Source organism: Callorhinchus milii, unplaced genomic scaffold (genome assembly GCF_018977255.1).
Source record: "Callorhinchus milii isolate IMCB2004 unplaced genomic scaffold, IMCB_Cmil_1.0 Scaffold3, whole genome shotgun sequence".
In the NCBI taxonomy this organism is placed as follows: domain Eukaryota; kingdom Metazoa; phylum Chordata; class Chondrichthyes; order Chimaeriformes; family Callorhinchidae; genus Callorhinchus; species Callorhinchus milii.
The window spans coordinates 64,226,483-64,240,959 of NW_024704744.1; the positions used below are offsets into that span (position 1 = coordinate 64,226,483).

At 40.6% G+C, this 14,477-nt stretch overlaps 2 protein-coding genes across 6 annotated transcripts in view; one reads left to right on the top strand and one right to left on the bottom strand.

The window, feature by feature from the left end:
* The window catches only part of LOC103174097 (endoplasmic reticulum membrane-associated RNA degradation protein), a 28,984-nt gene extending 14,562 nt beyond the window's left edge, over positions 1 to 14,422 (bottom strand). For 2 of the 5 annotated variants that reach the window (XM_007887170.2, XM_007886785.2), the window contains exons 1-4: positions 14,333 to 14,422; positions 4,972 to 5,162; positions 4,726 to 4,868; positions 2,399 to 2,500 (exon numbers count right to left, since the gene is read on the bottom strand). In XM_007887170.2, the coding sequence (XP_007885361.2) occupies positions 2,399 to 2,500; positions 4,726 to 4,868; positions 4,972 to 5,140 (414 nt within the window). In that variant the 5' untranslated portion in view covers positions 5,141 to 5,162; positions 14,333 to 14,422. Of the gene's footprint in view, positions 1 to 2,398; positions 2,501 to 4,725; positions 4,869 to 4,971; positions 5,163 to 11,203; positions 11,221 to 14,332 lie in introns of those variants that run through there. The other 3 variants (XM_007887010.2, XM_042333745.1, XM_042333746.1) reach the window with 3 other exon arrangements.
* On the top strand, positions 7,352 to 12,292 carry LOC103173252 (dynein light chain Tctex-type protein 2). Its single transcript, XM_007886136.1, has 4 exons — positions 7,352 to 7,663; positions 8,842 to 9,060; positions 10,466 to 10,624; positions 12,133 to 12,292. The coding sequence occupies exons 1-4, from the start codon at positions 7,544 to 7,546 to the stop codon at positions 12,241 to 12,243; spliced, it is 609 nt and encodes a 202-aa protein (XP_007884327.1). The 5' UTR covers positions 7,352 to 7,543; the 3' UTR covers positions 12,244 to 12,292.
* Positions 14,423 to 14,477: the final 55 nt, after the last annotated feature.

Below are 14,477 nucleotides of genomic sequence, written 5' to 3' on the forward strand. Positions count from 1 at the left end.
AGACATTGGTGCAAATTATGTCCCTGCAATGTTGAAACCTTATTAGGTTGTGTGTCAGCCTGGTGCAGTAATAGCACTCTTGCTCCAAGTCAGACGATTGTGGGTTCAAGCCCCATGTCAGGACTTGGAATCACATAGTCTAAGCTGAAACTCCAATGGAGTCCCGGGGAGGCGTGTTGCAAGAGATGGGGAGCCAGTGGAGCCGAGTGATGGTGGGGTGATGGGGTCACGGAGCCTGGTGTGGGAGAGGACACAGGCTGGATGATCTGCAGCTTGTGGAGGGAAGGCCGACAAGCAGGGATTTGGCATAGTTTGGGAGTTTCTCCCTGAAGGGAGAAGTTTCTCCCAGGTTCCTGATCAACATTCCTCCAAATAAAATTTGTAACTGACTCCGTGGCTATTCGTGGGGAATTGCTGTGTAAACTGATTGCTGTGTTTCGGCCACAAAATATAGTCAATCCGCTTTACAGTATATCCTGTTAAGACATCTCAACAACATCATAAGGTGCTTTATCAAATGCAAGGATTATTATAACATATGTGACTATTTTTAGTATTACCAATACTTTGAATGGCCGTAAGATAATACATTCTCCAGACAAGCCCCCTCACTTTACTGAACTTATGTTTTGAGGGAAGGAGCGGCACAAATCTGCTCCCACTTTCATTTTGCTAAAAAGTGCTGAATATTTTATGGGAATCATTTTTAATCCAAAGTATTAAATTTAGGTCTCCAGGTTCAAGTCACAGTTCAGGCTGGCTGCCAGTATTGTGCAACATCCTGAGTTAAGGAATGATCAACTCCGCTGGATCAAAATCCAGGGATAAATAAAGAGTGTGGATCTGTATGGTAAAGGAAGGTATTGACTATCTGAGCCCAAGAATTGCCTCAGGCTGAAATGTCTGGCTCTTGGATGGTGCAGTAGGGTGATAAAATCAAGGATTCTACAGGTCTCAAACCTGACCCTGCGGTAGTTACTCTGTTCTTATTTGTAATTTAGTTTTAGCCAGAAAATCTTCGAATTCTGGATGCCCTTTGTTTAAACTATTTGTCAGTGTTATTTTGTTCTCTTTCCCTTTGCCTGAAGCCATTAACTTTGTCAAAATCCTTCTAAAAATCCAAATTCATAACACTGTATTAATTGCCTTGCCTATGTCCACTATATTGGGAATCTCTCAGAAATTCTACTAACATTGGGTGATGAGGATACTCAATACACCGGCATCATGTGAACAGTTTAGCCTCAGGACTGTGTAGTTCTTCAGGTTTTTTTCCTCTTTGAGTGGTTTTCAAAGACCATCACCATCAGGGGGTACATCTCTTAGCCCTGTACTGAACCTAGTCAGTCTATTTACAAGCCCAATCAGAAGCCGGCTGTCTTTTTACACAGTGCCTGCTTCGTTTTTTGCTATTAACACAGCTTTTCAACTTTTCAGCTGCTCTCCCTTTTGTGCGTGAAGAGATTTACATGATAATCATCCTTAGAAATGTACAGAAAATCACTTTTGTAGTCGTCACATAAAAAGAAAAGACGTGCATATTTTGAAAGCTAACAAGTTCTTGAAGTCCTGAAAGGGTCAAAAGATCGTGGCAGACTAACCAAAGACCACAGCCACTGTTGTTCAGATCATTATACTCTACTCAGCTAGTTTGAAAGTCACCCCCTCGTTTGTTTTTGTTAACTGTTATCCAATTCAGCCCGAGACAGCTGAAGTAGAGGCAGTCCCACTAAATGCGAACGTGGGCCAGTTTTCATATTCTAATCAAAGGCTAATGGTCAGATACGGTAACAGCACATTAACACAAAGTCCTCTGCACCAAATGCAGCAACTCCAAATTTCTGCCCACATGCTGAAAAATATCTGCCAACAGGAACACCTGCCTGGGAGGAGTGATAATAAAGGGGCTGCTCAGGTTAGACCATCTCATTAAAGTATTGATTGGATCATCAGGCTCTGAACACCAAATTCAATGAGTTGTACGACTTTGAGGTTCTGCTTCAGTTATTTTTTGTAAAGTTTTAATGCTGTGTTTTAAAGTGTATCGCAATATAATTTATAATAGTGTATTGTATACTGCAGTCTCAATTTAGGCATATTCCAGGTTGGGGTTAAAATCTGGAAGGAGCACTTTTAAACCACTTATTATATACAATAATCCTTGCATTTAATATAGCATCTTATCACATCATTGAGGTGTCTCAAAGCACTTCACAAAATATACTGTAAAGTGGTGTGACTTTGTGTATTTTGTGCATAAAATATTTTATTGGTATAAAGAGGAAGAAATCTGCACATCATTAGATCACGAACTGAAAATACTAACGTCATCACATCTTGATGAGTATTAACATTTACAAAACAAAAAGGAGTTCACAATATTGTTACCTATACTTACATCACCCAAAGCTCGCTCAAGACAAGCTGTTAATTTCATCAAGCCGAGAGCAACGGCTGTTTGTTGTGAACTTCTGGGGGCCTCAAACACTTCAATAAGCAACTGCAAACAAACCAAAAAGACTTTGTTTGGACATTTTCTTGATAGATCCATAAGTCAGTTTGAAACATTATGGTCTTCTTCATCTTTGTAACTATGACGGTTTAAATGCCCATCAATGCTTAAAAAATATATTATATAATAATAATAATCCTTGCATTTGATATAGCGCCTTATCACGTCTTCAAGTGTGTCACAGAATACACTGTAAATTAACTGTATATTTTGTGAGAAATATATAACATATATTTAAGAAAATTGAGCCATGCAAATTCTGGAGGTAACAGGCTCAATACCTTGTCTGGGATGAGTTATCTGATTGCAACCAAGCCTAAACAATCCTCCGCAGGGAGAGCAAAGGAACGAAAAAAAAACAGGATTCCTGCTTCAGGTATTTTGTTACACTGCCTGGAAAGTCTGTTTTCTGTGGATATTGGACAAGTTCAGGCTCTGCCTTGATATCTCCGTCACCCCCAAATATAGTCTACTGTCTGAGTTCATACATGAAGCCCATATTGAGAAAGAGAATGCATCCAGTAGAGCTGAGTGCCTTCAGGGGTGGCTAAATATTGTTCAAGTCAGGTTTTCCAACTTCCAATTGACCTGGTAGGGGGTTTCAGCATTTCTGTTTCTGGTTCAGATTTTCGAGTCTCTGCAGTTTTCTATTTAATTAATTGAAGCTTTATTTTCTTTATAACAAATATAACCCTGTCAAGTTCTTGTGTAATTAGTTACTTGTCTGACTGGAGTTGCCTTCCTCCTTGGCGCAAGACTGGTCCATCCGTCTTCATGGTTAACCGTCATATCTGAACCCAAGTCCACCCATTCCTCTTCTAGTCATCTAAACTAGGGGCAAATGTGCTAGAATCTGATAATCAACCAATTATTTGTAAGTGGGTTAATGCAGTCAGTATCAATGTCTTTCATCAATCTATTCTACCAATCAAAATTCTATGGAAGAAAAATATTCTGTCTATATCAAGGCATTCCTTCTGGGCAGGTAATTTTATATTCATATCTCCCAGTTCTGCATTAAAGTTTAAGTTAAATAATCTATTTGCAGCTACACTGTCCATTACCATAAAGGGAGAGGAGATGACCAGAGGCTGGGTCGAAGGGGAAAATCTTCAGGGGTGATTTGAAGATGGGCAAAGATGGGACAAGACTGAGGGATTTGGAGCATCATAAATCATAATCACATCTCCTCTTAATCTCCATTCCTCCAAAGAAAACCACAGGTAGTTTAGTTTATATGTTTCATAATTCAGAGGACTAAGTTCCAAAAACAATTTTCTTAGATTAATTTCAACCCAACAATATCCTTTTTGAATTAGGAGCCTAAAACTAGTGAATATTCCAAGTGTGGCCTCACCAGTATGCAAGGTTACAATAGTTTAAAAATGGTCCCAGTGAATGTGGCTGAGAAAGAATTTATTGTTAAAAACAATAAAAATAAAAGGAAATCATTTCATCAGCGAGAGATATAAATATGATTTAAACAATTAATTTAATTTTGCCAGTTTTCTCATTTTGAGTTAATGTAGCTATTGCCAAATTGTAATTCTGTCCTTCCAGCTGCTCTTTACCATTTGTATTTTGCTCTTCTAACTATTGTCTGGCTTGCCTTTGCTTCTGATCATTTTGTTTTTTTTCCCATAGCCAAATTCAATTCCAGGCAGGGCGAAACCTTGGACAAGTTTCCTTACTTCACACGTCTGATAATAATCCCTCCAAAACCAAACATAATAATAAATTGGTCATTTTCAATCTACGACTGTCTGTGGGACATTGCTGTGCGCAATTGGCTGCCGCGTTCGCCCACAAATATACAGTCAATTCACTTTACAGTGTGTTCTGTGAAGCGCTTTGGGACGTCCTCCCGACGTGAAAAGCGCTATATCAAATGCAAGGATTATTATTATTATTACTATTCACCAGTTAGGCAAAATGATCAAATTGCCCACGATCCATTGGGTAAGCTAAAAATATTTCACAATCTACAGCTGTGAAAGTAGCATGCAATAAGTCTCTTATTAATTTGTATTACTTAGTCAGAATGGAATGGTACAATGCAGGACTGCAAGATGCAGGCATATAAAGGGAAAGACTTGCTTGTAATTAAATTCCAATCAATAAAATTGCTTGTAATTAAATTCCAATAAATAAAACCAAGGATATCAATGATATTATCACTTTAAAGGAAAGTGGCTCATTGCTTGAAAACATACCTCTTTGTTGTTAGTCCATCCAAGCCAAAGTCCATACTGATCCTCAAATTGCTTCCGAGTGAGTGAAAGGAGATACAAATGGACAGTTTTACAAACTGGTCCTAGTAGCCTCACACTTTGTACAAAGTCTAGACTTTGTTCTTCTGTAATAATTAAATAATGTGTTATTGCAACTTTTCTAGCTGCCAATTTTTATAAACTTATGACAGAATCTTTTTTTAAAAAAAAGGTGAAAGAAGCAATTACCGTTCTCCAAGGTTTGCACGTAAGATGTAATGTTCTCCCAACAAATCTGCCCAGATACATTCACAATAGTTTCAAGGTCTGTCCTATCTGTTTTGTCCAGTCCAAGTGTGCAGACCATATAATGCACTTCTGATGAAAGACAGGTATTTATTGGCTCAACAGTGGCCATTTAAAGCCAAATAAGTACAAACCTGAAAAAAACATGAAACGCTGACATTAGTCACAATTTAAAAAAAACCTATCTGTAATTTTTAAAAATCATTTCTGTTCGACTTTTTGCCCCTTTAGGCTTCTCATCGCTAATTCCACCTTAATATTTATTGTACTCCCCGCTTTAACAGATAGAGCAGAGCATCTCACCCACCAGAGGTGTTAAATGCTTGGCCAGCACAGGGGTACGTATTGCTCCAACTCGCCGCGCGTGGAAAATAGCAGAGCAAAGGAAGCCTGTTAATATTTTGGACAGACATTTCCTTCAAAGAGCTAAAATAATTGATGTGGGGTTTCAGCTTTGCTCGCGGTTCACCTGCAGCAACAACAGGTTATGGATCATAATCGAGATAGATAATAGACGACAGATAATAATCCTCGTGTCCCCGATACAGCGCCTCGTCGCGTCTTCGAGACCTCACAAAGCGCTTCGCAGAATGTACTGCAAAAGTGGAATTGACTTGCGTGTTTTGCGGGCGAAACGTGGCGGGCCAATTGCGCCCGGCAGCGATAACGACGCAGGATTCGGATCATTTCACGTCAGGAGGCCGCGTCAGGAGCGCTTTGCGGGATTTAACTGCACAGCGACCGCGCGTTTCCAGACCAACGCCGGCAGCCAATTTGCGCACAGCAAATTCCCGCCAACGTCAGAGGCGACCGACCGATTGATGGGCAAAAACGCGCGTGTCGGCCGGAAGAGGCCCCTCCGCCAAAAAAAAGCGGTGCCGTCATCCGTGAGCGCGAGTCGAAAAAAAAAAATCTGCCCGCAACGCGACAATGGTTTCAATAATAGTTGATGTTATTAATAACAATAGTTCACAGGTAGTAGTTTGGTGGTTTAGCTTTCCTTACGATAATGATCCTCACAGATTGATGGCTCTGACTGGACACCTGGACGGCTCCAGGGGCGGCCTCCGAGGCCCCGGGGCTCGGGCAGGACACGGGATGACCCGAGAAAACAGGCCATGGTGGGGGGGCACCGGGGGGTCGGCAGAGGCGGCCGCTGCACCTCTGCTCTCCCCTCAAACCAACCGCAAGGGATCTGGAGAGTGGGGGGACACGGACCCACACACGTTACCGCCTCTCTCCCCGCGAGCGCACGGCCCCGACCGGGGGGGGCGCGAGAGGCCGACTCCAACCGTCACCGCGGACCGTTACACACACCCCCCGACATCACCCACTGACACACACACACACACACACACAGAGGGTCACTGAGAGACACTGAGTCACTGAGAGACACAGAGAGTCACTGAGAGACAGAGAGAGAGTCACTGAGACAGACGGAGAGTGACTGAGAGACAGAGAGAGAGTCACTGAGAGACAGAGAGACAGACAGAGAGTCACTGAGAGACAGAGAGAGAGTCACTGAGAGACAGAGAGAGAGTCACTGAGAGACAGAGTGAGAGTCACTGAGACAGACAGAGAGTGACTGAGAGACAGAGAGAGAGTCACTGAGAGACAGACAGAGAGTCACTGAGACAGACAGAGAGTGACTGAGAGACAGAGAGAGAGTCACTGAGAGACAGACAGAGAGTCACTGAGACAGACAGAGAGAGAGTCACTGAGACACACAGAGAGTGACTGAGAGACAGAGAGAGAGTCACTGAGACAGACAGAGAGAAAGTCGCTGAGACAGACATAGAGTCACTGAGAGACAGAGAGAGAGTCACTGAGAGACAGAGAGAGAGAGAGAATCACTCAGAGACAGAGAGACTCAGAGACAGACGGAGAGTGACTGAGAGACAGAGAGAGAGTCACTGAGGGACAGAGTGAGAGTCACTGAGACAGACAGAGAGTGACTGAGAGACAGAGAGAGAGTCACTGAGAGACAGACAGAGAGTCACTGAGACAGACAGAGAGTGATTGAGAGACAGAGAGAGAGTCACTGAGAGACAGAGAGTCACTGAGAGACAGAGAGTCACTGAGAGACAGAGAGAGAGTCACTGAGAGACAGAGAGAGAGTCACTGAGAGACAGAGAGAGAGTCACTGAGAGACAGAGAGAGAGAGTCACTGAGAGACAGAGAGACAGACAGAGTCACAAAGAGAGAGAGAGAGAGAGAGAGAAAAGAGTCACAGAGAGATAGAGTCAACAGATAGTCTGAGAGAGATAGAGAGTCACAGCCAGAGATAGAGATAGAGAGTCAGACTCGACTCAAAGCTAGAGACAGAGATAGAGTAAGAGCAAGTCAGGTTAAGGCTGGACTCGGTCCGGTTAACAACAACTTGCATTTATATTGCACCACTCACGCAGGGTAGCATCCCAGTGCGCTTGACATTGGCGGAGCACGACGCTGAGGGTCAGGTTAACACTCGGGGTCAGGGTCAGGTTAATACTCGCTCAGAAAGTCTGCTACGAGAATGGCAGAAAGAATGGGCAGGAAAGAAGATAACGACAATGAAGAGCTGCAGGAAGAAAGCACGCCTGTTTCGGGAGAGGATGCTCAGCATCGCAAGTCCAGTGTGTTTGAGGAAAACGCGGTACATTACTAGACGACATGATTTGCAGAGAGTGCGCACGGGCTGGGCAGACCCGTGGTAATCAGCCTTCCTCCCCGATGACATGGAGAAATAATAATAACAATCCTTACATAGTGCCATTAACCTTAGAACATTTCAAAGAGCTTCACATGCTAAAAGTGCAGTGACTACGTGTTTTGTTGGCAAACCCAGCAGTCAATTTGTGCACATCAATGCCCTACAAACAGCCATGGGGCTATTATTTGGTGAGGGGGTGGGTTATTGCTCAGCACACCAAAAAACTCCCTTCTGTTTTGAATAGCACCTGGAGACGGAAGGCCCAACTGTTGATGGTGGAGCAGACAGGGAACATGAAGCAGACCAGTGCCTGCCGAACAGAGAGTTGGTTGGGTTTAAGAAGCTCACAAACGGAGGGTGGGGCTTAAAAGTGGAGGGATTTACAGGTGAGGACGAGGATCTTGAGCTGAATGCTCTGGGGAATGCTCAAGGAGCTCGGTAAAAATGGGGATGACAGGCTTGCAGAACCTAGTGTGCGAGAGGACACAAGCTGCAGAGGTCTGGCTGGAGGAAATCTGAAAAAGTCAAGAGCATGGATATGGGGCTTAAAGGACAATTGAGAGTCGAACATGCCACCGAGGTTCTGCACTGGCTCTGTGAGGTGAAGTGTGTGTCCATATAGATTCATGCTGTCAGTGACTCGCAAAGGCAGAGCGTAGTGATCGTGTGTGTGTGTGTAGGCAAATGTGACCGTCAATTTGTGCACTGCAATATGCCACATATAACCATGTGAGTAAGTTTTTTTTATTTAATGGATTGTTGGCCAGGGGATCCTGAACATCCATTGAACAGGCAGATATGAAAGAGGATAGCAGGAGAAGGGAGCTGTTCCAGTCCACCAGCCAGGTTTATGTGCTTAATGCATTTGGTATTTGTTTCCATCTGGCAGTCAAATACAGTTCATTAACCGTCCTTTGTAACCATCCTTCACCATATGAAACATTAGCAATAGTTTATTTTCAAAGATATTTCATGATTCTGGTTATATATATATGTATATATATATAAAATGTAAAGAAAAAACTCTGTGAAAATAGAATATTGTGATAATGTATATAAAAAATATTGTACTGAGCAAATTTTAAAATATTTTTAACATTTTTCTTTGTTCTTGTGTAAAGTTTGAAGAGATTCTAAAGGAACGACTAAATGAAAGTGTTCTACAAGTTGTCCATATTGATAAGAAAGAACTGGACGAAGAGGATGAGGATGTTTTTGAGGAACCTTTGAGTTGGAAACCTAGTCTATTAAAACAAAGATTTGCTAATACCTATAAATTGGGTCCAGATAAGATGTTTAGTTATGGTGCCGTGTCAAGAAAAATTGAAGAGTTCTTAAAGGTAATGTGCAAATTACAGAAATAACAAAAAAAACTAAGGAGTTGCTTATGAGTAACAAGGTTGCAGAAGTGGTAATGCAGTTTTCCTGTTTTGAAAGATGTGTAATTACAAACGCCTTCAAGAAAATGAAGTATTTTTTGAGAGATAATATAATGAGGTTAAGGCACAATACATGATCTACTAAATTAATGAAAAAAGTCATCACAAGCAACCATACCCATTATGTTATGCAAAAGTTTCTGCCTTAAAGCTGTAAAGGTTTCAAAATATTCATTAAATGTTTTAAAAATATAAGCCGATGGAATGTTTCTGGTGATGAGCAACATACAAGTCTTAGCTCTCTTAAATAGTTAAGTGTAGTTGAGAGGAAATGTCTGGCATGAAAGAGAAATCTAAGCTGCTGAAGCGAACCAAGTTAATGGAAAAAGAGTCAATATATGATGCTGCAGATGTTCCAACACTTACTGTTACAGCATATAAATTGTAGACCCTCTAGGAACCAAAAACAACTGGGAAAAATATACATTTATCTAGTTTTACCTGAGAATTCTAGCCAGGAGACAGGCATATGAAATCTACTTATTTAAATTATTACTGATCACATTTAAAACACAAGTCAACAACAACAACTTCCACTTATATGGAGCCCTCCACACAGGGTAGCATCTCAGAACGCTTAACATTGGCGGAGCCTGACTCATGAGTCAGGTGGACAGGGGAGGTGGCCATAAGCACAGTCGAACAGGAAAATCTTCAGACTGTAATAATTAAAATTAAATAAGTAATAATTAATTAAAACAAATGTTGGGTTTTGTCTTCCCCACCTCTATACTCTTGTCAGGATGGACCTGGATTATAGAATCATAGAATTATACAGCATAGAAGGAGGCCACTCGGACCATAGTGTCTGTGCCAGCTCTTTGAAAAGAGCTATCCAAATCAATTCCACTCCTCCACACTCTCCCCATATCCCTGCAATCTTGTCCTCCCAAAATAATTATCTACTTCTCTCTTAAAAGTTGTTATCAAATCGACTTGCACCACCCTTTCAGGCAATGCATTCCAGATCTGAACAACTCGCTGTGTGAAAAAATTGTGTGAAAAACAACTGTAGAATTATAGATTAATTATTACTATTCTGGTTGTCAAGACATAAGGGGGCTGCTTTGCCACTGGAGGCAGTGCAGACGTTAATAAGTCAATCTTATTACCTTATCAAAATACAAAATTGACTTGAACCTGTCAGTTGATTAGTCTTTCATCGTCATGCAATCATAATTACAATCATCACTGAACTTTGCTATATACCAAAGGGGTAAACCTCGTATCTTTATTTTTATAGACAAAATTGAGATTTGGAATGGATGAAAGAAATAACAAACGTTTTTTTCATTTATTTTACAAGGGCAAACTTAAGGATGTGAAATATGAGGGTAAACGATGTAAGACATTGAGTCTTTCCATGTCTGATGACATCAAATATCTCATAAAAGATATGGGAACTGGTCGATACAAAATCATTGCTAGAATTTTTCTTGGAGAAAAGCAAGGCCAAGGTGTAACAGTAAGTATTAGTTTTTAAGCTGCAAATAATAAGCAAACAAATGTAAATAGGTATAATTAACCAAATCAATAAGGAAGTAGTACCTTCAAATAGTTAATACTAGCCTTGTATTTCATCTCTCGATTGCAGACCCAAATCTACCCGGGACAGATTTGTTAAAAAATCTGCTGTTTTACTGTTAGTATAATTGTTACACTTTCTAAGTGAAGACTGGCTGAATTTTTGCATTACAAATGATCAATGAGATGATGAACTGCAAACTGAATACTTCTGCATTGTTGGCCTCAGTACAAACCAATGCTGAGGTCACAAATGTCACCTGCTATTAGCAAGCCTTCTATTGCCCAACTTTAATAATAATCCTTGCATTTGATATTGCGCCTTATAACGTTACCTCGTAGAGAAGTCTCAAAACGCTTCACAGCATATATTGTAAAGTGGATACTGCAGTGATTTTAGGGACCTACTTATTTGCCCTCACATTCAAAAAGGATTTGTAATTATTGAATCCTGTGGATTTCTGGTTGTGTTTCATGACGACCCACCAGAATTCCAATCAAATGCTAAACTTATTTTTACCTTTTTGGAAGCCAGCATGAAATCAGTCTCGAAAGGGAGTTCCAGTGGGTCAGTGTATGATGCTTCACAGAGTTGATATTTGTAAATTCTTTAATGAATTACTGCGAAAGTTTGCTCCCATAGTTCAGTGCTGTTGCATGAAAACATGGTTTCAATCTGGTGTATGAGAAAATATACTCCATTGGAATATGGCAGCAGCATAGCCTCATTGCAGTTACACTTGAATTAATTCCAAGAACCTATTGTTTTACTATATGCTTTGTTTGTTGCTTAGATTTCTTCTCTAGGCAAATAATTGGGGGTGTTTACACAGCAGAATACGTGATTATCTGACCATTCGTGTTCTACGTGTAAAATTATGGAGATTCCTATTCAAATGTACAGCCTGGAGTTCTTGAAAAGAATGAGAAGATTCCTGAATTTCTCCTTTTTAATCATTGTTTAAAAAAAAGTGTTTAAATTCCTTCCCCTGCTAAAAAGAATAGGTGTAAAAACAATAATAATCCTTGCATTTGATATCGCGCTTTTCACATCTTTTCACATCTTCTAGACATCTCAAAGCGCTTCACAGAATATACTGTAAAGAGAATTGACTGTATATTTGCGGGCGAAGGGGCAGCCAATTGCGCACAGCAGTGTCCCATTAACAGTCGTGGATTGAGTGACCAAATTATTATTGTTTTTTTTCTTGAGGGATTACTATGGAATAAGGAAACTGGCCCAAGGTTTCACCCTGTTGGAAATCAAACCCAGTCTCTCGCTTGCGAGGCGAGTGGTCTAATCACTGAGCTACAGGACTCCACTAATAATAGGATTTGTTATATCTCATAAATTTATGTTCCTGGCTTTCAGTCTAAGTGTATATAGTATATTTTTAATTATGAAAAGTTCAATTGCTGAACTAAACAAATTTTGCTTCAATTCCACAGATTGCCAGCAGATGTGTCTGGGATCCGGAAAAGGACACTTGGTGTGCATCTGTCTTTGAGAACAGCTCAATATTTGCAGTGGCAATGGTATTTGCTGTGTATTTCGAGTAGCAGAAATCCAAAATTTACCATTTATCTTGAAATGTTTAAAACATCTTAATGGTGAAAAAATATATGCTATGTTTTTAAATTTAGAACTAGAAATATACAAGTATACAATGTTGAAGATATTCAAAAGAGAATGTTGAGGAAATTCAAAAGAATATTAATTAACTAAAATTTTAACATTTGTGTACTCTTGCTGGAATTAAAGCATGCATATTATTTAGATTATTGTACCTTTTTTCAGATTGTAAAAAGTTCATCTTTCATGAAAACTAAATATAGATGCAATAATTAACCACATTTTTTATCAGCATCCAGAGAACCATAGCAATTTTCAGCACACAGGGCCAAATGGCTTATTATTATTATTATTATTATATATTTCAATACTGAACCACTGATGGAGCAAAAGGCAGACCCCCATAATGGCTGGCTCCCTCTTATCAACAACAACATTACATTTGTATAGTGCCTTTCACGTCGGGAGGACGTCCCAAGGCGCTGGACAGAGTACAGCATTTCAGACCCAAGTTGGCATCGGGGGGGGGAGGGGAAGGGGGGTGCCAGTGGCATGGTCAAAGAGAAGGGTCTTGAGGCGGGACTTGAAAGAGGCTAAGGAGGGGGCTGGTGTCACGCAAGAGTNGGGGGAGATGTGGTCACGGAGTTTGGTGCGGAAGAGGACACGGGGGGCTGCAGAGTTCTGGGTTATCTGCAGCCTGTGGAGGGAGGAGTTGGGAAGTCTGACAAGCAGGGCATTTGTATAGTCGAGCCTGCCCTCTTTTCCATCCAATCTTAGTAAAAAAATTGTCTTGAAGAAGTTCAGCAAGTAATTGAATAGGAAAGGCTCAGGCATGGGAAGTATCCCACTGAAATTCACAGACTTGACATTCCATTTCTCAAGAGTACTTGGTAAGAAATTTACAATTCTGAAGTTTAACATGAATCACAACAAATTAATTCTGCATCCTTTTCTCTAAGAAAAGCCTGGATGTGGAAACTACTATAGCATATCTCTCTTGTCTGTTGTTGGATTTCCTCTCAACAGACTGATCTTCCCTCTTCATAAAATTCTGAGCAACAGTGTGGATTTAACTCTCAAGTACAAAAACATATCTACTATGAAATAGAGTCAATGCTGAAATTTTCTCCAGATCAGTGAAGTTAGAAACTATTATTCCTGAAAACTTAGTCAAAATAGTAAATTATAGGTTGATTAAAGCAGTATTTTACAATTAACTGAAATAAATCAATTGTTCAACCAGATAGCCAGCAAAAGCACTTTGATATCATTTGCAGCAACCGAAATAGATAGCATGTTAAGACATGAGAAGGCCTTGCTAAAAAACATTTAAAGTGGTGAACAATTTCAAGACCTAAATTAATGTAAAAAAACACATCTATTTCATCTCTCAGAAAACTAAAGTAAAAAGATAAGCACAAATTCATCGCCTTTGATCGATCATGTATGTAGTGTTCAGGTTTGGGATATTTTAGAGTCAAATGCAATCCTAAGAGAACAGAAATTTCTCCAACATTACTAAAGTTATAGTCATTGTTTATCACAGGACAGGCAATATTTTTGACTTTATCTGGACATGTGTGTGTCAGCCTGATGCAGTGGTAGCACTCTTGCTTGTGAGTCAGAAGGTTGTGGGTTCAAGCCCCATGTGTAGAGAGGTGGACTCGGATGAACAAACGCCCTTAATGATGTACAATGATTTCTATAATAATGACCATCTCATTAAATGTAGCACCTATGACTTCACAGCGCTTTGCAGAGAATGATCCCTCCAAAACCAAAAACAATAATAAAAATTGGTCATTTTCAATCCACGACTGTTTGTGGGACATTGCTGTGCGCAATCGGCTGCCGCGTTCGCCCACAAATATACAGTCAATTCACTTTACAGCGCGTTCTGTGAAGCGCTTTGGGACGTCCTCCCGACGTGAAAAGCGCTATATCAAATGCAAGGATTACTATTATTATTATTATTATTTTCTCTCAAGTGTAGTGACTTTGTGGGCAAACACTGCACGCAATTTAGCAGAAATATTCTCAGGAACAGCTGCGAAGCAAGTGGGGAGGCAATGTTACCTGGAGGAATGCTTTCAACCGTCAAATGGGGAAGGAAATAAAAAGATTCCCGATTGCCCTGGAAGGACCTTTGCCCCTCCGAACACCACCACAGCAATGGACCGCACACACCGGGGCGGTGGGGGTTTGCTGTCCTGGTGCGACA

Coding starts and splice junctions, on each gene's coding strand:
- LOC103173252 (XM_007886136.1), top strand. CDS start 7,544: ATGGCAGAAAGAATGGGCAGGAAAGAAGATAACGACAATGAAGAGCTG. Junction 9,061..10,465: donor AAATTGAAGAGTTCTTAAAG/GTAATGTGCAAA, acceptor TTATTTTACAAG/GGCAAACTTAAGGATGTGAA. Junction 10,625..12,132: donor AGCAAGGCCAAGGTGTAACA/GTAAGTATTAGT, acceptor TCAATTCCACAG/ATTGCCAGCAGATGTGTCTG.